The sequence below is a fragment of the Carcharhinus amblyrhynchos genome, chromosome 8, assembly GCF_965287045.1.
Source record: "Carcharhinus amblyrhynchos chromosome 8, sCarAmb.v2.hapA, whole genome shotgun sequence".
Lineage (NCBI taxonomy): Eukaryota > Metazoa > Chordata > Chondrichthyes > Carcharhiniformes > Carcharhinidae > Carcharhinus > Carcharhinus amblyrhynchos.
Genome location: NC_137331.1, coordinates 76,455,922 through 76,477,903, shown reverse-complemented (window position 1 = coordinate 76,477,903; position 21,982 = coordinate 76,455,922). Strand labels below are relative to the sequence as shown.

General features: G+C 39.0%; 1 protein-coding gene across 1 annotated transcript in view; it reads left to right on the top strand.

The window, feature by feature from the left end:
• The window catches only part of rock1 (Rho-associated, coiled-coil containing protein kinase 1), a 140,045-nt gene extending 119,643 nt beyond the window's left edge, over positions 1-20,402 (top strand). The window contains exons 28-33 of the mRNA XM_080194293.1: positions 6,130-6,200; positions 8,908-8,996; positions 12,053-12,131; positions 13,694-13,955; positions 16,952-17,168; positions 18,930-20,402. Coding sequence (XP_080050419.1) covers positions 6,130-6,200; positions 8,908-8,996; positions 12,053-12,131; positions 13,694-13,955; positions 16,952-17,168; positions 18,930-18,933 — 722 coding nt within the window. The 3' untranslated portion in view covers positions 18,934-20,402. The remainder of the gene's footprint in view (positions 1-6,129; positions 6,201-8,907; positions 8,997-12,052; positions 12,132-13,693; positions 13,956-16,951; positions 17,169-18,929) is intronic.
• The last annotated feature ends 1,580 nt before the right edge of the window (positions 20,403-21,982 follow it).

Here is a 21,982-nt window from a genome sequence, read left to right as displayed (position 1 = left end):
CTTGGAAGTTAACTGTCAATCACTGTGAAATGGTGCATTTTCCATGGCAACGCCTCTACCAATCAATTTCCATTTGCCATCTGATCCGTAATCTCTTCTCATACTACAAAAATTTTTTGTTTCCCCAGATATTTATATTCTTGCAGTTATCCTGATGAGTGCAAGATGAAAAGCTTCCATAAAATATAATTTTTCATCTTTACTCAAGCCCTGTACTACCAAACAACTACCTACTTCAGATTTTTTTTTGAGTTTCGCAATCAGATGCTCCTACTTTTCTACAGCTAAATCTTTAATTTGTAAAACAATGTTATATTCTAAAACAAACAAATTATGAGCTAGATATTTGTAACAATAGTAGCACTTTTTCTAATAGGACAAGTACTTTAATACATCACAACGTTTACACAATGTTGGTCAATATAATGGTCAACCTGCCATTCTAGCACAGAGCACCATGATCGATTGCTATAGTAAATCCACATCTCATTTATTAGACATCATCTAATAATAATATTTGAAGATTTAATTCTTGCTTGTCAGAATGATCCTAATTCCTCAGCAAGCTTCTCCCAAGGTTCCCAAACTCTTTTACCTAGCAGTTTTCCAGTGGCTTCCAAATTCCATCCAGCCCAATGAAAATACAATGGGGCATAAATACAAATGTCCCTTAGGCCAATCAGTGGTTACCTCGTCCTGCTTATAGGAAGATTGTGTGGGGTTCTTTTAGAGAGCAAAGTTCAGTGAGGCCCTGTGGCATTGGTGTTTCTGATTCCCACACCCATTCCCGATTTTTTTTTTTGGGGGGTTGAAAATCCAACCCAGAAGATATAAAAGAAGAGTTGTGAAAGAAACTTTATTGAACACTTGTTTGGTTTAATTTTGAGCATTGTGTCTAATTCTGGGCCCTCCATTTTAGAAATTCTTTAGCGAGAGTACAGAAAAAATATAAGGAGTGGTTTCAGGGACAAGAGACTATTGGAGAGGCTGGACTGTTTTCTTGTTGAGTGGAGGTTTGATCGAGGTGCTCAAAATCATGAGGGATCTGAACACCTAGATGCAGAGCACATGGATTTAAGTATTGGCAAATGAACCAAAGTTAACATGAGGAAAAGATTTTTACACAGCAACTGCTTAGTATCTCAAATGCACTGCCCCAGAATATAGTGGAGGCGATTTCAATGATGCCTTCCAAAAGGGGCTTCCAAAAGACAACTGAAAAGAAGCAGGGAAAAGACAAGGGAGTGGAACTGTCTAAATTGCTCTGGTAGAGAGCCAGTATAGACTCAAAAGGGCTGAATGGTCTCCTCCCATGCTCTGTAACCATCCTATGAATCTGTATAGCACATCTCCAAAAAAGAAATTAAAATTGTTGCATTCCAAGTTTGTTTATGTCAGCTGGAAAGTAATCTTGTAATGACTGGTGCTTGAATTCAAATCCAGATTTTGTCACTGACATCTATCCACTTGGGTACTGACCTGCAAACATTTTTCATAAACAAATAGTTCACTCATTAAAATTCCATTCACTTTAAAGACATATTATGGCAGAGTAACTTTTAAAAATTATGTTCCAGATAAACCTTTTTTTTATAGAAATGCCTTTTATTCTTTGTGCCTAGTTGGGTGTTCCTCTTGCAACACATGTCTTATCTATCTTTTCCAGTGAGTAATTGAAAGCCTTGTTCTATTGCACTTTCTGCATGCTGGCTGGCATTTGATGTCTGACTCCATTTCTATCTGATTAAGTCGCTTTGTGATATTTAAGGGACAGCATTCCTTTTTATCCATCTTTTATTGAAGAATTACAGAATTATTCATGAGAATGTTTGAACACTTAATTTAACAGATACAACAAGAAGCAGTCATTAAAAGCTTTAATTTGGCATAACTTTTAATTGACCATTCAAGGTTACAGAAGTGTTGGCGGCTTTTCAGAGAAAGTTAATGTCTACTAAACACATAATCAATTTTAAAATAATGCATTAACCTTTTGAATACTTGTACTTGTTTGAAAAAACTGGAGTGTCATGTTTTAATATATGATTAAATCATTTCTCTACTTTTTATATGAACCACAATAAAATAAAATTAGGGACATTTTATAAATTTTCAATAGAGTTGTCATTCCCATGTTTTTCACTGTGATGCAAAATTGCCACACTAGTTTTCAGAGTTAATTTTTTACAAGGGATACTGTCTTTTAAAGCATTAAAGTGTCAAATTTTAATAGCATTATTGTACAAATTATTGAATGCAGCTTAGCATGGTCTTTTTTTAAACAACAATGGTTGCTTTATCCTTGTGCTCCTGAATTGCCTGTAATTTTCCTATTTCAATATGTTTTTTATAATGTTGCAATGTTCTGAAAATCGCAGAACTATGTTTTCTATGAATCACTGAATCTACGTTTCAGAAAAAGAATTAGAAGTTTGGGTATTATGGTTAAGTGTACTGAATAATGATGATCTTTTTCTCATATCCATGCTGCTGTTTAGTGACACCGTCTAAAAATGGGGCCAGAACTTCCGTGGAGTGGCAATCACAGTCAGATTGTCATTCTGCTCCTATTTATCTTCACTAAAATACAGCAGCACCTTTCTCACCCAACCTTTGAACTTGAGCCAGGTGAGAATAGTATAGTGCAGCCAGTTTCCCAAGGTCTTCAATCAAGCCGTACCCCTTTTTTCATGGCGCTAGTTGCCACGAAGCACATCAGTTTCAAAGTCGCAGCTGCTTTTAAAAGCCAGGTAGAAGCTAAGTGTGTAAGAGGGCAAGATGGAGGGTTGAGGGGGGATGTTAATGGTCAGTCAGTTGAGGAGGAATACAAGTTGCCATTGGGAAGGAGGGGGTTGGGTTGTTAACAAGAGTGCCGGGTGGTCAGTCAGGAAGTCAGGAGTGTAGTTGGTGGGAGGGGGGTGGTGGTTGTCAGGGAATCAAGAAGGGTAGTTGGGTGTATGAGGGCTATAGAAGGGGGGATGGGGAGTAATGTGGGGATGGAAGGTAGTCAGGGAGTCCAGTGGAAATGGGGATTGGGGGGGCGGGGCGGGGGGGTCGGAGGTGTGGGGGTGATCATTACAAAAGCTGCTGACAGAAAGTGGTTTTAATTCTTCTCATTTTACCTGGGTAACTATTCTGCTAAAACAATTGGGACTATCCAAAGTCTCCAAACTAAATCGGATTATTGGATGGTATCCAGTGGAGGGTAATTTTCTGTCAAAAGTTTGAACTTCCTGGGCACTTTCTGTGCAATCATTATGTGCGGAGTTTTGAGAGAGGTTTCCCAGTGCATCATGACACTCCCCAGAGATCGGAGGTTATGAGCCATAATATCAATTTGCACATGTGCATTAATGACACCCAGACCTCCCTCACCATCTTTGTTGACCCCCTCTACTGTCTCTTTGTTTGTCAGGCTGTTCAACATTCAATTTTTGATGCCCACAATTTATTTCATGTAAACATTAAGAGGAAAGAAGGCATCACATTCAGCCTGCAGCACAGTCCCTATTCCCTCACCACTAATTTCAACCTACACCCTGCCACTATTTTTTTTTAAACCTCTGTCCCTTAGCATACTAGTGACCTTCAACTGAGCTTCTGATCGCTTACTATCTCCATGAAAATTATTGTTTGCTTCTATCCATGTCCCAGATTATTTACTGCTGACACCCTCATCTGTGCTTTAGTATAAACTATTCCAGTGCTGTCCTGGTTGACCTCTCATTTTGCACTTTCGATAGGCTCATCCAAAACTCTGTTGCCTATATGTGTAAATATCACTTTCCCACTCAACCCATCCTTGGTCCCACCAGCCTAAAAATTGAGACTAAGTGGGGTAAGGCCCCTAAATAGCCATTATGTGGCCATTTAAGGGCCTTGACAGGTTATCTGTCCAAGCTTGAAATTAGATCTGGGTTAGGGTGGACGGGTTCCTGGAGGAATCCCATCCATTCAGTTTTATACTCCCTCCTGCTTCAGAACCTGCTTTCGTTGGAGTTTAAAATTGTGCCTTAAGAAGTCTGCAGTTCTCCAACTCTGCCCTCTTAAAATCTTTTGACTGGGATTCCACTTATTTACAGTTGAAGGTACAATTTCAATTTTTTTTAAAGAATCCTCTTAAAAAATGTATTTAAGGGATGTGGGCATTGCTGGCTAGGCTAACATTTATTGCCTATCTCTAGTTGCTCTTCAGAATGTGGTGATGAATCCTTTGGTAGTTGTATGTATCTTGTTAGCTTTTTTTATCATGACTATTGTGCTTACGATTGATGGTAATAGCATATTTTTTCACTAACTTTCAATATATAGTAAGTTAAAGAGAGGTGTTATTTGACTGATTAACAGCATTTTAACATTTATTAGATTAATTAGCTTTGATGGTCTCATTTACTATAGAGTCATTGAAAGTTGTAGAAATCAAGGGAAAAGATTGAGATTTGTTTAATTTGCGCAAGAAAAGTAAATGCACGTATGTCATATGTCTGCAATTTTCCAATTTCAATTCATCATATATAATAAACGTCAAGTTAAAATAAATTATTTACATTATGGCAATAGTGTAATTTCTTCTCCCTATTCCCACAAGTTACTTCAATTGTTTCATTCTAATCATTTTATTTGTGAATGAATAAACATACTCAACTTGCAGTGCAGTAATGAATAACAGATGCCATGTTGCAAAGATAAGATTGTGGTTCTTGCACCTATTTAGTTAATATTTGTGTGGTGTTATTTGTTGGGAATGGACTTGAATGGGTGAGGCCGAGCTCCAAGCCCATAAACCCAAGTGCTTTCAATTGAAGCCTGTACATTAATTGTGCATTAATACGTTAAAAGTGACAAATATCCTATTGGTTCTTTTTCTAAGAATGTATTGTCGCAAGTATCAATTTGTGTCAATCTTGAGATACAATGACTTGCTTCAAGAAGTAAAAGCTGGGTGATCCTGGAAGTGTTATAGATTCTTTGCCTCGCTGGTAAGCACAGTGATGGCTTTGACAGCTTCTAATTCCTCAGTCAAGAAAAGCTAGAGGTAGGGAAGGGCCAAAATATTGAATGGAATTGAGGCAATTGCTGCTCTACCATTCCACGGCATATCCTTCCTCTCACATCTCCCAAAAAGAGATCAGTAACACCTTGAAATACCAACAGCTCTTGACCTTGTCTGTCAAAGAAAAAACTTGTACCATACTGCAGGTGCAACATGGATACATGTTTTCATGTGACAAAACTGTGAACCTTCTAGTGATTGTTGCTGTAACCTGCTTTAGGGCATGATCTAAAAAAAAGCATTATTAAGGTAAGTAATCTGTCCTAGGAGTCAATTCCATGACTAGAAGCTGACATTTTATCAGGATCCAATATTACTGGTAGGGGCCAAATAATGCTCAATAAACACCATTGAAAACTGAACTCATTAAACTGGCTATTGCAGTGTAAATTGCTCACATGCACGTTTCCTGCATTCACAACATAATCCTCCATTTCATCAGATGACGTTAGAACATACATAAATCCTCTTTGGCATTCTATGTTGGGTTCATTGGGAAATGTTGAAAGTGCCTCTCCATTACAGGTGGAGATTAGGACCTCTACAACAGATTTGTAAAAAGAAAAAAATACATTTATAAAGCCATTTACATAACTGCCACCATCTCAAAGTGCTTCACTTTTGCAGTGTAGTCACAATTCTAATGCATAAAATGTGACAGCCAATTTGCATACAGCAAGCTCCCACAAACAGCACTGTGATAGTGACCAGATAATCAGACCAGATTTTTGGAGGATGAACCCAGAAATACACATCACCCTGCATTTATCCTTACAGTGCCATTTAACCATATTCACTGTACGCAGTGGAATTTTGATACCAAAAGACCGGATTCCAGTTTTCATTATTTTTAGAAAAGTTTAAAAAGTTTATTATACATCTTTGTATTGTCTGTTAAGCCTAATGGTTTAAAAAGGGGAGAAAGAAACGTAAGTGGCAGCCTGACTGGAATTTATGTCATTTCTGTAATGTAACTCTATATGACTAGGCCTACAGTGATGTTGTTGCTTTCACAAGCAGAATTCATGTCAAAGGTGTTTTCATTCACTACAATTTCAATGTATTTTTGAAATCAGAAACCAGGATGGAGGGCTGGTTATCTATACCAAACAGGGCAAACATCAAGAGATACGGATGGAAAAAACAGGTATGAAATGGTTGTTTCAAAAAAAAACTTAAGTTTTCAATCATGTATACTGCACTGTTAAATTGTATTTCACACCTGGATAAAATCTCTCTTTTTGATAGAATGTTATTTTTAACCCAGGTCTCGCGAACAAATACACAGGGTTAAATTATAGTATAATATCAACAGCTGATTTAAAAAACAAATAGGTTAATAAATGTACAAGTTTTAATTCTGAAAAAATAACATTTCTTAACTGTAGACAGCATCACATATTTAAAAGCAGAATTAGGAATGTTAGTATAGGACTGTGTTGCTGATGGTAAACAACAATTCTGACCAGATGTGGAATTACCTTCAAGACGCACGTGCTTGTGTCATGCTCAGTGTCTGCCCTAGCTCAAGACTGTTGCCAAGTTAGGTAGTCTGTCACTCTGAGGCTAATAGAATGTCACTGAAGCTGATAGAGTGCTGATGGAACCACATGTGTTGATGGCCATACTAGCTCTGACCTCTCTTGTCTGTCACTAACAAGCAAAATAGAAACATGCCAACTGAAACTGGATGCCATCTCCTTCTTGTGGTGCTGTACGGATGACCACAAGTTTCTGGAGCCAGAGAGTAGCTTCCGATTTCTCATGTCCGCTGTCAGGCAGAGTTGGGGACGTTTCTCCCATCGGGAGATTTCAATGGGGCCGGAGTAGCGGAATCCCCACTGGGCATCCGGTCCTGAACTCCTCTCCCAGTGCCAGATTTCAGGCGCCAAGCTGGAAATAGGCGCGACGCTGTATTACACGTTCAGGGACTCATTTAAATGTTATTTAAATGGGATTAGTGGGCCCAGGACTGAAATCGCCGAGCCTGTTAGCCTCTCCCACTCCATGAAGAGTATTTCACGTCAGCGGGGTTTACACTAGTTCCCCACTTTCAGGGCCTGGGCATTGATACTTTGGCAATGCCAACCTGGGCCCCAGCACTGCCCAAAAGGCAAAGTGCCAATGCCCAGGGGCACCTTGTCGCTATCCACTGGACATGGGGTGAGGCATATGGGGATGGGGTGGGGCCTAAGGGGTGACCAGAGGGGTTCTCGCTGCAACTCTGCATTTGGGATCGGTGGGGGAAGGAGGGAGGCCAGCAATCAGTACGAGCCGTTGACCGTTTGGGGGTTGGGGGGGTGTTGCGCAGTGGTGCAGCCTGCTGTGGGTTCAGGGCTAGGCCAGAAATCAGGACATGGAACGGCGGCGAGCCAGCATTTCAGGAGTCGCACGGCTGCCCAGCAATCAGTGGGCTATCAGTTGGGGTTGCTGCACATGCGTCGATCTTGGCACTGACAGATCAATGCATGCACAGTGGCTCGTTCAGCATGCTGATTTCAGCCTCTCCAGCGGGAATAGGGCCCATCCCCTGAAATTTAATGATATTCATGCTGTAGCCTCTGCAGTGCATAGAGTGTGGGAGACTCTTCTGTGAACTCCCACTGAAAAAAAGAGTGAATTACTCCAGTTTTCACACGCGTTCGACACTTGGAATTTTTGGGGGAGAATTCCAGCCTATGCTTGTTGATTGGTAATTTGAGTTTGGGGGTAAAGGTCACTGTTCTGTATATAGTAACCTTCAGCGATTGGCTTTACATTGCCATGCCAATCGAGGCAAGAAGCCACTGGCAGAATCTTTGGAATCTTGATATGAACCCCAGTTGAGAACCCCTGGACTACAATGAGTCTTTTCCTCTTCCTGTGAAGAAACTCCTGACCTCTATTTGTTTTTAGGCTGTTACTCTTACCCTTTCACCCTCTCTTCAAGAGGAACTCGCTGTGTAAGGTATACACATGATCCTGCAACCTTCTGGTTCATGCAATTAGAATCTCAATGGCTTGAACAAGTTGCAAATTTTAAGATTTATCATGTATACCGATGAAGTTGGATTTTTGAAATTTTTTTGAGGCCAGAAGTGACAGGGTTCACGTTTATACAGGTAATATTTTGGGCCCAACTGAAACTGAAAAAGAACCTCACAATGAAACAAAGTAAAAGCCAATAACAATAAAGAATTCATATTAATTATTATCAAAAATTTGAACAATTTGGAGAAAAGTTTGAGAGGAGATTGATACAGGTATTCAAAATCATGAGTGTGGATGGTAAAAAATGTATTTGTGTACATATTTCTTCCTTCAAGTCCCTTTCACATTTTGATGATTTATATAGAATCCCTGTTAACATGATCAGTCCCTTCTTATCCTTTGTCTCAATCATATTAATTCTGTTTTTATCTTAATATTATATTTGTTAAAGCTATCTCTCTTTAGTACAGCTACCCTATTTACCTCCTTCCTACTTTGTCCTTTCTAGATATGTTGTATCATGCAGTACTTAACTGCCACTTCTTTAACACCTGGATTCTTGCTACAAATTACTGACATCAGTTCCTCCTATTTGATTGCTGGGGTTAGCACATAGTAATACTGGCTGATTTTATTCATTTTTCTAGCACAGAACATTGAGGTTAATTGTATTGTCTCAACTACATTTCAGGTTGAGGTCAGCTAACTCAGTGCAGCTTGAGGTTTGTAAGGCTGATGATGCAGATCAGAAACTTTGAGGTTGTCAGACTGTTGCATAGGGTCTTTTGGGTCTTCAGCAAACTGATAGAAAATAGATCTAAAAAGTCTTTTGTGCATCTTTACAAAATTTTGATTTTTTTTGTAATGTCAAACTCTTTCTACAGTATGTTGTGGTCAGCAGCAGAAAAATACTGTTTTACAACGATGAATTGAACAAAGAACAGTCGAATCCTTCTATGGTATTGGATATAGAGTAAGTACAACTGCCTTGACACTGAATTCCTTTTAAAAAGGACATGTTGAATAGGGGAATCCGAAGTAGAACACACAATTGGATAAGAAAATGGAGGATACTAATGAGAAGCATAATGTCTGACTGGGAGAAGGGATACAGTAAAAAGTCTGACAACACCAGTGGTTAAAACAAATTCCAGCAAGGATACCTCTGATGCTTCAAAGCAAAGTGATCATTTTACTGGACGAGTAGTCTCAGTAGTTACTCAGTAATAGTGACATTAGAGGTTTGTCATAAAACTCCCATATGATTCATTAACATCCCTTAAGAAAGGAAATCTGCTGTCCTTACCTGGTCTGGTCTACATGTGACTCCAGACCCATAGCAATGTGGTTGACTCTTAACTGCCCTTTGAAGTGGCCCAGCAAACCACTCGGCTCTATCAAAACTGTTGCGAAAATTTTAAGAATAAAACTGGACGGATCTGATTGCATAAATTTAGGCTATGGAGACAATAACAGCACACCTTACCCAGTTAACTCTGGAAAGAGCTCCTAACTAACATCTGGGAACTTGTATTAAAATAAGAAGAATTATCGTAAGCGGGGGGTGGGCACAGCTTGACGGCCCTCGTAGGATTTGAACTCAAACCTCCACAGCAGTAGTCCAGACCTCTGGATTAATGGTCCACTAACATTGCCACTTGGCTACTATTCCCCATTATGTGAAACAACAGAGGTACCCCCTCTAGAATCTATTTCAGCTATCATCCATTCACCACAATCATACCTTAGAGCCAATGTTCTGGTTTCTCGAGTTCATATGACTCTGCTTCAGAGCTTCGGAGTCTCTGAAGATGAGCCATAAGGATTCAAATTTTGACTCTGTTTCATTTAGACAGATGCTGTCAGACCTGCTGAGTTTTTCCAGCAATTTCTACTCTTATTTCAGATATTTTGCTTTTGTTCCAGACTTCTCCATTACCACCCCTAGCTATGACCTGTTCCACTGACAGGCCAGATCCACCAGATGTGGATCCCATGCAGTCTCATTGCATCAGATCAAACATGGAAAAAATTCTCCAGCTGGTTACTACCTAGTATCCTTCCTCAGCTGATGAATCAGTTGAATACCATGTACTCTTCTGTGTTGCATACTACTTGAAAGGAACACTGAGGATAGCAAGGGCACAGAAAGTATTCTGGGTGATGTTGGCCAACCTTAAAGATGTATCTACTGGATTGGGCCTGCAATAACTACTGAGAAAATCAACCAGAAAAACACCTACTTGACCTTGCCTTAAAAACCTACCTGTCACAGAGGTATCTACCTGTGACAACATTGGTAGAAGTGAATTCTGCACAGTCCTTCTGGTGAGAAGTCCTGTCTTCACACTGCGGACACTATCCATTGTCTTGTGCTTTACTATCATTGTACTAAATATAATAAATTCAAAACAGATCTAGCAACTCAAAACTGGGCATTCATGAGACATTGTGGCTGTCAGCAGCACTGGAATTATATAAAATTATAATGTGTAGCCTCATTGTCCAACATATCCCTCAATGCATTTATCATCAAACCAAAGGATCGACACTGGGTCATTGATGAGTGCAGGAAAGCATGTCCATGAGCATTGTCAAGCTGTAACTGAAAACAAGATGCAAACCTACATGACAAACGACAAAAACAACATGCACAAGATGGAGCAACATGATCATACTACTAACAGACCAAATTGAAGCTCTGCAGTCTTCCGACATCTAGTTGTAAATGTTGGTAACTGAAGGAGGAGTCTCCACAAATATTCCCATGCTCAATGATGGGGGAGCCATCAATATCAAAAACAATGTTGGAGCATTTCCAACTATCATCAGCCAGAAGTCCCAAGTGAAAGTCCCCAGTATTCCAGCTGCCAGTTTTCAGCCAATTCAGTTCACTCCACATGACATCAAGAAACAGTTGGACACAGTAAAAGTTATGGCCCTGACAACATTCTGACTAAGGTACTGAAGATTTGTGCTCCAAAACTAGCTGTATATGTAGCCAAGCTGTTCCTGTATGGCTACCATACTGGCATCTACCTGGCGATGTGGAGAATTGACCAGGTACATTTTGTCCACAAAAGGCAGGACAAATCCCATCCAGCCAATTACCATCTCCTCAGTCTACTCTCCATCATCAGCAAAGTGATGGAAGGTGTCCTTGACAGTATTGTCAAGCTGCACTTACTTAGCAATAACCTGCTCATCACTGCTAGGCGAGCAGAAATGCAAATAACCACCAGTGTTTGCAAAACCTTTTCTCTGTTACAAACAAATTGTGAGATTGTACAGTTTTCTTAAATGTAATGTAATTTTCACAATACAGCAGCCTCGTGACTTAATGATCTTTGAACTCTGCTAATATAACCAATATCAACTACTGAAGAGTCCAACTGCCACACATTTCATAGGCAAAACCAAACTATGAAACTTATTTTTCAGATGGGCAGTAGCTAAATCTATTTTAATACCTTCCATTTTGATTTGATTTCCCCTCCCCTTCATGTTTTCATTTGGAAAATATTGTCAAAACAACTAATGTCTATTATATAAATGAGATGGAACAAAATCCCACTCTACACAAACAATGTGAGAATGGCAATGTCAGATATTCCTTTCTGCGTAGCATCTTGATCAGTTGATAAGGTGAAAAACATAGCAACAGACTTGTTGGCTTTTCTTACCAGATAGTCTGGAATTCACCTGTAGGATTTTGATAATTCAGTCAAAAAATTGGTGCAACAATTTTTGTTCAATTGAAATGACTAAGATTTAAAATATGTTGCACAGCTCTGCATCATATGAATATGGCAACAAACCTGTTATCTTCAGCAATTAATTCCTAGCATCTGTGAATAAGAATGTTATGCAGATAGAGAATTTTTAACTGCAAATTGTTTTATATATGAATGCAGTTACATCTAATAATAAATCTTTAAAAGCTTTATCTTTAAAGTTGATTTACATATGAATGAACACAACATAATGAAATCTGTAAGTCATTTGCATCTCTTTGCCATTATGTTCCAGCAAATTATTCCATGTGCGCCCTGTAACACAAGGTGACGTGTACAGGGCAGAAACTGGTGAAATTCCTCGGATATTCCAGGTGGGCTATCAAGCACCGTCAGTTTCCATCAAGTACTCTGAATTTGGAGTTTATTTTTATTATTGTCTGTATTTAGGCTGTAAGATGGGTGTCATGGTCACAATGAAAAGGACCTGTGGGTTATAAGGTCTGGGTGGGATTGTTGTCAGTACAGGCCCAATGGACCAAATGGCCTCCCTCTGAACTGAAGGTATTCTATGATTCTACGTGTTTATGTATAGCTAAAATAACATTGGACCAGAATTTGTTGCAGAAATAAGAAAGTCTAATAGCATTAAACCATTATAAGTGTAAATTGGTCAGCAATCTCCAGCATCTACGAAGAACAATTAAAGGCTAAGTCAGGAAGTTGCTGTCCAAACTGCCCTGCTCCTTTCAAAGCTGTGCTGCACTGGTATCTTGCTAAGAGACTCGGCATTGAAGTACATGGAACAGTGTAAATTTGCTGTACTTGCATGATGTATACACACTAAATTCATTAAAGGAAGTTAACTGAAGTTATTCCTCCCCTTCTTTAAACAGTGGTGTAATATTTGCAATCTCCCCAGTCCACTTTCACATCCAGTTGGATTTATTAGCCCAGCTGACAACTATTTCAGACTCTGCTACTTATGAACTATTTCTCTCTCTCCTCCACTCTCTTCTGTCACCCAAGGCCCCCAAACATTTTTTCTTTCCCTCTTTCATTTTTTTTCCTCTATAATCTCCACTCAACCAGCAGAATGTGGCAAAAATAGAGACCCCAGTAAACACGAGTAAAATGCGCTCGTGTAAGACCCAGTCCCTTGATAAAGACATTAGTAGAAAAAGCAGGACGTGGCAGTATTCGCCAGCCACCAACAATTTATACTCATATAGTGCCTTTAATGTAATGAAACATCTGCTTCCAAAGCGGAGATGTCTGGTATCTCATTAAGTACCCCAGCATAGAGAGGAAGAGAGTTCCAGTTGGGTACCCAATCAAGGAAGGGCAGCAGAAGAGAACCTAGTTGCATATCAAGAAGAGACAAATTCTAGCATTGCTCGAAGAAAAGTCCTGTCTTGCAGGAGACAAAAAAAGAATGTTTAACTCACTTATTAGGAGAAGGATCAGGATAAAGAACCTGTTGAGGTAAAGACCTTGTTAAAGAGGATAGGAAAGGAATAATGAGAAGCTGTGAATCAGGGCAGGATGGAGGGAGAAGGAGAGAAACTTTTTTTTACATGGCTGATCTTTGGCCCACCTGAGAGTGAGTGAGTGACTGCTGTTTAACATAGCAGACCCAGACTGTCCTTTGCCTCACCACGTACAATGCTACAAAACTAATGTGAAGAAGAAAAAAATTTCATGTCCATTTGGACTTTCACTCCTGTTTCCCACTGTTATAGGCATTTGTGCAGATTGATTCCCAAGTGTCTGACTTTGAGGATTGATTTATCTTGTGTCTGTAGTGTTCCAAAATGCACCAGCTTTTAATAGAATTATGTATGCAGTAAATTTGCATATAACTTTGTAGTTTGAACCATTCAGTTCAATTATTTGATGTTGTTTTTGAATGAAATATGAATTGTGCTTCTTTCAGATACTATATGCCAATGAGGGTGAATGTCGGAAGGATGTGGAAACAGATCCTGTGCAGTCAGCAGAAAAGCCTGACTTTATACCTCATAAGGGTCATGAATTCATTCCTACACTGTACCATTTTCCTACAAATTGTGAAGCTTGTGCAAAACCTCTGTGGCATGTTTTCAAACCACCAGCTGCATTAGAATGCAGGAGATGCCATGTTAAGTGCCATAAGGATCATCTGGATAAAAAGGAAGACGTGATTGTGCCATGCAAAGGTATGAAATATATTTTGTGATCAATAATGTGCTAACTTTCATCTTGACCTCTTTTAACCTCATTTACAGTAAAATACAATTCATTTAAGCAGATTTGTTTTATTCGCTCATGGAATGTATCTTCTGTGATAACCAGCATTTATTGCATATCCATAATTGCCCTTAAGATGATGGTGCTTTGCTATTTGCTTGAACTGCTAACTTGGAGGAGAAATTGCAGGTGGTGATGTTCCTATGTGCCTGCTGTCCTTGTCCTCCTGAATGGTGGAAGTTGCAGGTTTAGGAAGGGCTGTTAAAGAAACCTTGGCAAGTTGCTGCAGTGCATCTACTGGCTTGTTTTGAAGCCACAATGCACTGCAGGTGGAGGGGAGTGAATGTTTATGATAGGGTATCAAGCTTTTCGAATGTAGTTGGAGCAGTGTAGTTGAAAAGTAGTTGAAAAGTTTGCCATCACACTTCTCCCTTTTGCCTTAAAGATGGCAGACAGAATTTGAGGAATCAGGAGATGAGTCATTCACCACAACTAATCAACCTTTGAACTATTTTTGTAGCCACAACATTTATGCAACTGGTTCAGTTAAGTTTCTGATCAGTGGTATTATCCTGACCTTCAAGATGTTGATGTGGGGCAGTCAATCATCAGGTGTTATTATTCATAGTTTTGTGCAGGCATTTAAGGATTCATCACATGGCTGTGGGACTGTAATATTGTCTAGGCCAGATGGGGCAAGAGTGTCAGATTCTCTTCAGTTGGGTTTTTACAACAATCTGGTAGTTTTATGGTCATCTTTGTTTATCTTCCAGATTTCCTTAATTAACTGAATTTAAATTTCCCAGCTGTCATTGTGGTATTTGAACTCTTGTTTCTGGATTGTTACTCCAAGGTTCTGAGTTACTAGTCCAGTAACTACCATGCTACTAAACCCATGCCCATGTTTCATATGATCTGAATGTATTGAGCACGTCAGTGATAGGATACTCTGCTATAATAATCAGCGCTTCGTGAGCTGCCCACCATGATCACCTGTGCATTTTCAAGTATCACACTGTCTGATCAATTATTGTTATTTAGTTCATAGAACCCTCCAGTGCAGAAAGAGGCCTTTCGGCCCATCAGTCTGCACCAAACACAATCCCACCCAGGCTCTACCCCCTTATCCCTACATATTGTACCCACTAATCCCCCTAACCTACGCATCCCTGGACACTAAGGGGCAATTTCTTAGCATGGCCGATCAACCTAACCCACACATCTTTGGACTGTGGGAGGAAACCGGAGTACCCGGAGGAAACCCATGCAGACACAAGGAGAATGTGCAAACTCCACACAGTGACCCAAGCTGGGAATCAAACGCAGGACCCTGGAGCTGTGAAGCAGCAGTGCTAACTACTGTGCTATTTATTTACAAGCCGGTGAATTACACAAGTAAAAAGACATTTTAAAAAGCAGTACCATACATGACTTGCAACATAAATTTTTTTTTAGAAAACAAATCACTTGAGTTTTTTAGAAGTCTTTTCTAATAAATTTTGTACTGAGTTAATGAAGTCTGTGGTAAATGCAAAATTCTTGGAAGAACAAACTTTTTATGAATGGTTAGGGTATTAAGAATTGGAATTTGTTATTTTTAATAGTGAGGACTTGAAGCTCTCTTCCCCCTCAGATGTCCCAAAGCTCTCTTTCATCCTCAGTCCAGTGACTGTGCCCCTCTGCCGCTGCCAGGCTGCAGAGTAAGAGCCCTGTGGGTTGGGTAGCGCTCAGACAGGAGCAAGGGATTGACCTCACCGCTCTTTCCTGGGATGGAGTTATCATGACAGATCTGCCCCTTCTAGCCCTGGCAGACCTGCAGATCACTTCCAGCATGATGATTTTGGGCAACCCTTTGATCAACCTCTGCATTCCTGCCTGTCAGCTGTGGAAATTCTGAAGTGGTCAGATCACTTTAATCCCCGTGCTCTGTAGTCATCTGTCAGCCTTTTAATTCACTGTAGCACTCCATCTTGCAGCAGAGATTTCCCTTTTTTTAGAAGCAGCAGGGGCTGAGGGGGAAGTGGGGCCATGGGTTTTGAGAGGGATGGGAGGCTTTAGTGGAGGGGGTTGGGTCAACCTCACACTTGCATGATGTGGAGGGTGGGGCTTACCCGTTATTTGTGTGTGGGGGAGGATGGCCCTCGTTGGTGAGGGGTTGGTGGTGCTTCTTGATCAGTGGGGAGGTGGCACCATTTCATTTTTTTGAGGGGGGAAACAGGGCCTGTTCCCAAGTGTGGAAGTTGGAGCGCCCTTTAAAAATGGTGCTCTAATCTCTGAACAGCTGGGCTAGCCAACGGGTTCCCTGAGTTAAGCTCATTAGCATCTTTCAGATTGATGTTGATAGATGCTGCCATTGCCAGTAGGAAACCCTCCTGTTTTCCCACTGATGTGGATTCTTTGTTCCAGTTCGTGAGGATCATGGCCTATGTCTTGGTTTATAACAGTTTCGTTAAATTTGATGTTTACAGCAGCAAAAAAAACTTGGAACAGTAAACCTAGTGAGTTTTTACAGTCAGTTATCTTTCACGATGTATATTTCATCTCCATGTTTGAGGGGAAAAATAAGCATTTGTCATGTTCATATTTCATAATGTTCCAAACTATTAGTTTGCTATTCACTTTAAAATAGTTTAAAACAGTTTAAAATATTCCTGGGAAGTAGAATGTTTCAATACCCACATGCTGTCATGCAAGTTTGTAAGATGCAAGTTGGCACCTATAATGTTACCTCTCTCCTCCAGTAAGACACCAAACTGAGGTAAGGCATCTTGAGATAGTTCAAGTCACGCTGTGAATTTAATGTGCTGCTTCTTGGAGCTGATTAGGGAGCTCATGTCAAGTTTATAGAAACATGTCGTCTGTCTAATTTTTTTTTCATCAAACTGCAAAGTAACTAGAATAATGCAGAGGGGAATGTAGAATCTTTTATGTTGAGCTTGGCTAAAAGTATGTGTTTTCTCCTTAGTGAATTATGACGTTAACACAGCTAGAGATATGTTGCTACTGGCATGCTCTCAGGATGAACAGAAAAGGTGGATTGGACATTTAGTGAAGAAGATTCCTAAGAATCCACCACCAGGCTCAACCTTTGTGCGTGCTTCTCCCAGGACTTCTTCGACAAGATCAGCGCCAAACCAATCTTTTCGCAAACCTGCCAAACATATTGTTCCAATCAAGCCCAGGTAATATATTAGATAAAAGATTTTCTTCTGGGTTAAACTGTGGAAAGTGACAGGATAGAAATCATTAGTTTGCTATTTTCATAAAAATATGGATGGTTCACAGAATACAATCCCGCAAACATTGAAGAATATTCAAAACAAGAGAAACTAACTTGATTTAGTCAGTGTATCAGCGACCCTGAAAGTAACAGTTTAATCAAGTTAGTTTGCAGTTTGTTTATGCTGCCCCTACAACTGTAGAACATAGCTCAAAATTAATCCTCTCTATGATAGCTGCTTCGAGTTCTAAATGCTATTCATGGAGAACTGGAGTTTAAGGACTGTGCAATAAAAAAAAACAAAATTCTGCAAAGATTTAAAGTAAGAAAAGCTAAAAAAAAACAAATAAACTTGCATTATAACACTTCATGTCCATGTGATTTCTCCAAGCACTGTATAATGAATGAAATACTTTTGGTGCAATTATTGTATTATATAATCACTTGTTTTATTTCATGTACCAGTCAGCTTACACACAGTGAGGTCCCACAAACCATTTTCAGATGAATGACCGGTTAATCAATTTTGGTGATGTCACTTAAGGATAAATGCTGGCCAGAACACTGGGTCATCTTCACTGCTCCTTTTCAAATAATTTAATGAGTTTTTTCATGTTGGGATCTCGTTAAAACATTTTATTAAGAAAACAGTGCCTCTGAAAATGCAAAACGTCCTCAATTGTGCAGTGACATGTCAAACTAGATTAACTCCCGAGTTGAAGATGTGAATGCTACCAATGAACTAAACAAGCATTCAGTAGTTTTATAAGTTACAGCAAACAGTTAAAAATAAGAGATAACTCATGAAATAACTGTTAAAAATGTAGTGTAATAGATGAATTAGGGCATATGGTTTGTGAAGGAGGAAAGGTTACTTATTCCTCAACAAAAATTTACATTATATAACATAGCTCCTATTGTAGATGAAAATTCTTAAATACTAGATGATAAGAGTAGTGGACCCTGAGTTCTAGATTGCATGAGCTTTATGAAAGGTGAAGGATAGAGCAAGCAAGGCCAACAAGAAGAGCATTGAAGAGATAGGTTTAAGCCTATCTCTTTTGACCAAGCATTTGGTCACCTGACCTAATGTCTCATTCTTTCACTCAGTGCCATCTTTTGTTTGTTTACATTTGTGAAGTGCCATGGAACATTTTACTACATTAAGAAGTGACATATAATTACAAGTTGTTCCTGTAGCTGTAAGAAGATATTTAGTGATGTGGTATGGAAACGATTCATATAAGACAGACTTGGATTCAGTTGTTATTATGTTAGATTGCTATAGTCGACGTGTTGTTCGATTGGGAATTGGGGGGAAATCAACCAATGTTTCATTCCTGACCATCAAATGACATCCTAGTGGAAGCTGTGCATTAGACACTAGAATTCCTGATACTCACTGGAAGAAAGACTATGTGTGAAAGGTAGTACAGAACTGCCAGGGACAGCAGAATGATACTTGTGCAAAAAAGGTCTAAAATGGACAGATTAGGACACAGGACATTGAGTTCCTTTTGTGTAATGGCTTGCAAATAGTAATTTAGTCTGTTAAATCATATTTTATGTAATGAGGTAAATAATAGTTTACTCTATAATTTGAATAAAATGCATTTTTTTCTTAAACTCCTTCTTTCAACAGATATGTTTTCGTACTTTATTATAGCCGCTGTGTTCAGTTAGATGCTGGAGTTCTGTTGATCATGTTTTTTTTATGTTTCAGCTAACCTCCTATGGAATTGCGCTCTAAAATGATTTTCAAGAAACCAAGTTTTCTAAGGTCACAAAGTAATATAAAACGGATTTGATTCCTTCCAGTACAAACATTACAAATGTCAGGGTTGCAATTGTTGTTTAACCCCTGCTTCCCATTCCCCAATTCCCCATTCTTCATGTGATTCAAGTACACAGAAGATTATTTACTGCGTGTTACCCATATTACCATAGTTTTTTTTACAATTGCAACAGATAAAGCATAGCTAGAAACAAGATGCTTTTCTGTATTTTTTCTGTAATCAGCTGAACACTGGGGTAGATCATTATGGAATAGCTCACTGAGCTTTCTTTATCATATCATTTAAATGAGTAAAGGTTAGAGCTGCTGCAGTTGAGGAAATAGCTTATGCTAAATAGGCAGGAAAGTGTGGAATCAAAGTACTGAAAATACAAGCAAAGACAAAATGGGACTGCTGTGAAGATGGTATCAAAACGCTTGAAAAGACCAACAACATCATGGAATCTGTTATGTCTTCAAACTTTTCATGCCTTCAGTGCAGATCTGTTGAGATGTTAATGCCTAAAATCCTTTGGCTTTAAGATGGAAAAGCTTGGTGAACTCCTTATACAAGTGCTTAAAAATTATACTGTTCCAAATGCTTCAGTTAAAAATGTGTAGATTTGAGATAAATGAGCAAAGCGTTTCACTCTTAATCTATACATTTTTTTGCCAAAAAATAGTGGTTCATGGATTGATGAACAACTAGAAATAGCAGAAGCATTAGGAACATAGCAAAAATTCAGAACAACCAGGTTTATGAGTATATTGGGGGGTACGTTATTTTGTAATTTTATAAATATATTGCCTTACAAATGGATTCCTATCAGATGATAGACAACATTAACTTAACAGATAAATTGTGCACTGTTTTGAAAATAAATTATTCTACTCAAGACACTTTAACGGGACTAACGTCCTGTTGGTGCCTTTTTTTTGAAGAACTGTGTTACTGCCATATAATTAATGCAACGTAATTTCAAATAACTGCATTTGCTTAAACATTTTCCTTTGCATTGTGAAATGTATTTTAAGTTAAGATTTTATTTTGGGTATAAACTGAATGCAATGTTGAGGTGAATAAACTGCCTGTGATGAATGGGATTTATTCATAGGAAAACATGCAGGAAACTTGAACTGTAGAAGGCATTAAGTAAGATTTATTTCTGTGAATTATTTCAGGAGTCACTCCAGTAATATAGGAATTGTTGTATTTACTGTTTTATCTCTTGCCAGTCAGCAGGAACATGTTCATGATATGGTTTACTTCACCCAGTACCTCCCAAAATAATTTATAATAGCTTTGCAGTTACATGTATTAAAGCACTGGAAATTGGATATTTGTTTAGGATGAACGCATGTTTTAAATGATACTGAACGTCGCACTGATGGGTATGTACCAATAAACATATCTTATCTTCATCTATCTGCCTCTTTTAATTTAGTCCGAAATAGTTCTCCTGTTGCCTGATTTTTCTACTATTGTCTTTGTCCATCGAAACATGCAGCATGACTCTTTGTCATTGAAGTAGAAATTATTCATTCACTGAAGAAAGAAATATTGTTTATGGTTGCCACTTGGCACACTGCAATGTTGGCTGAGCGAGGAATGAGGATACAGAATTCTCAGTAACTCGTCTGAGTGGCAAGCAATCACCAGAATATGCTAATGGAGGCTCAGTTTCATGTCTCTTTTGGAAGGTAGAATCTCCAGCAATGCAGCAGCGCCTCAGTACTGCACAAGTGATAACATTGATGATCTGCCAATGTTCTGGAAAGGACTTGAACATGAAATATTTATGGCTCAAAGACAACAAGCAGTGCTGTCTTTGAGCCAAACTGACAGACCTATATTGGTTCCTTGAACTTTTAGTATTATGAGGAGTGAACAGTGGGATTGGCCTTGTGATGAAAAAACCATCACAGCAAACTTGGGATGAATGGCCTATACTATTTTATTACTGATTTTGCTACAAAACCTTTGCTACAAAATTTCTTCCTATCCTTACGAAGGCAGCATTAGCCATTCCATCAGTGGATAGTTTGTTACCTAAATTAGGTTAACTATGACTACCTTCATGTAATACCCTTGATATTTATAGGGGGTTGAGAAAAAAGTATTTTGAGATGCACACTGATGCATCATTTATGTTGCCTTGAAGTTGATTAAAACCAACTTGCTATCTAAATGTTGAAAAATCATCCATGATATGCTTCTCTAAGGAGAGTGTAATAGTCACAATGACAGTGATTCTTTGTATGATTCATTCATTGTGGCAAGGCTAGGATTTATTGGCCATCCCTAATTGCCCTCAAGGTGGTGAGATGTTGCCAAAACTGCTGCAGTCCTTGTGTAAGTATTTCCACAATGTTATTAGGGAGGGAGTTCCAGGATTTTCGTAGAACAGTGATATATTTTCAAATGTGTGAGAGACTTGGAGGAGAACTTGCAAATTGAAGGTGTTTCCATATGCCTCTTGCCCTTGCCATACTGGATGTAGAAGTTTCAGATTTTGAAGGTGCTGCCAAAGAAACTTTGGCAGGTTGCTGCAGTACATCTTGTAAATTTTATATACTGCAACTACAGTCTACCACTGGTGGAGAGAGAATGGATATTTAAGGTGGTGGAAGGGGTGCCAATCAAACGGGTTGCTTGTCCTGTACCCTGAACAATTTTCTCCTCGATGTTAAGTTTTGGTCTTGATTGTTAATATTCACACCCTAGTGTGAAGTCCACTATTCATTCTTTGTTGACTGCAGAAAGCGTCCTAACCAAACTTAGAAATAATTGGTTGACTTGGACAACACTGGCTTGTTGCACTCAGAGTCAGCAATAGCAGGGACTCCGAAAGTAATTATCCTTTTCAGGAATAAACATCTGGTAAGTTTCTTAAATACAGCATTGAAAAAGACCATTTAGCCGATCAAGCCTATACACTTTGAAACAGCTTTCCAAATAGTCCTACCCCTGCTCTTTCCCCATTGATATGCAATTTTTAAGA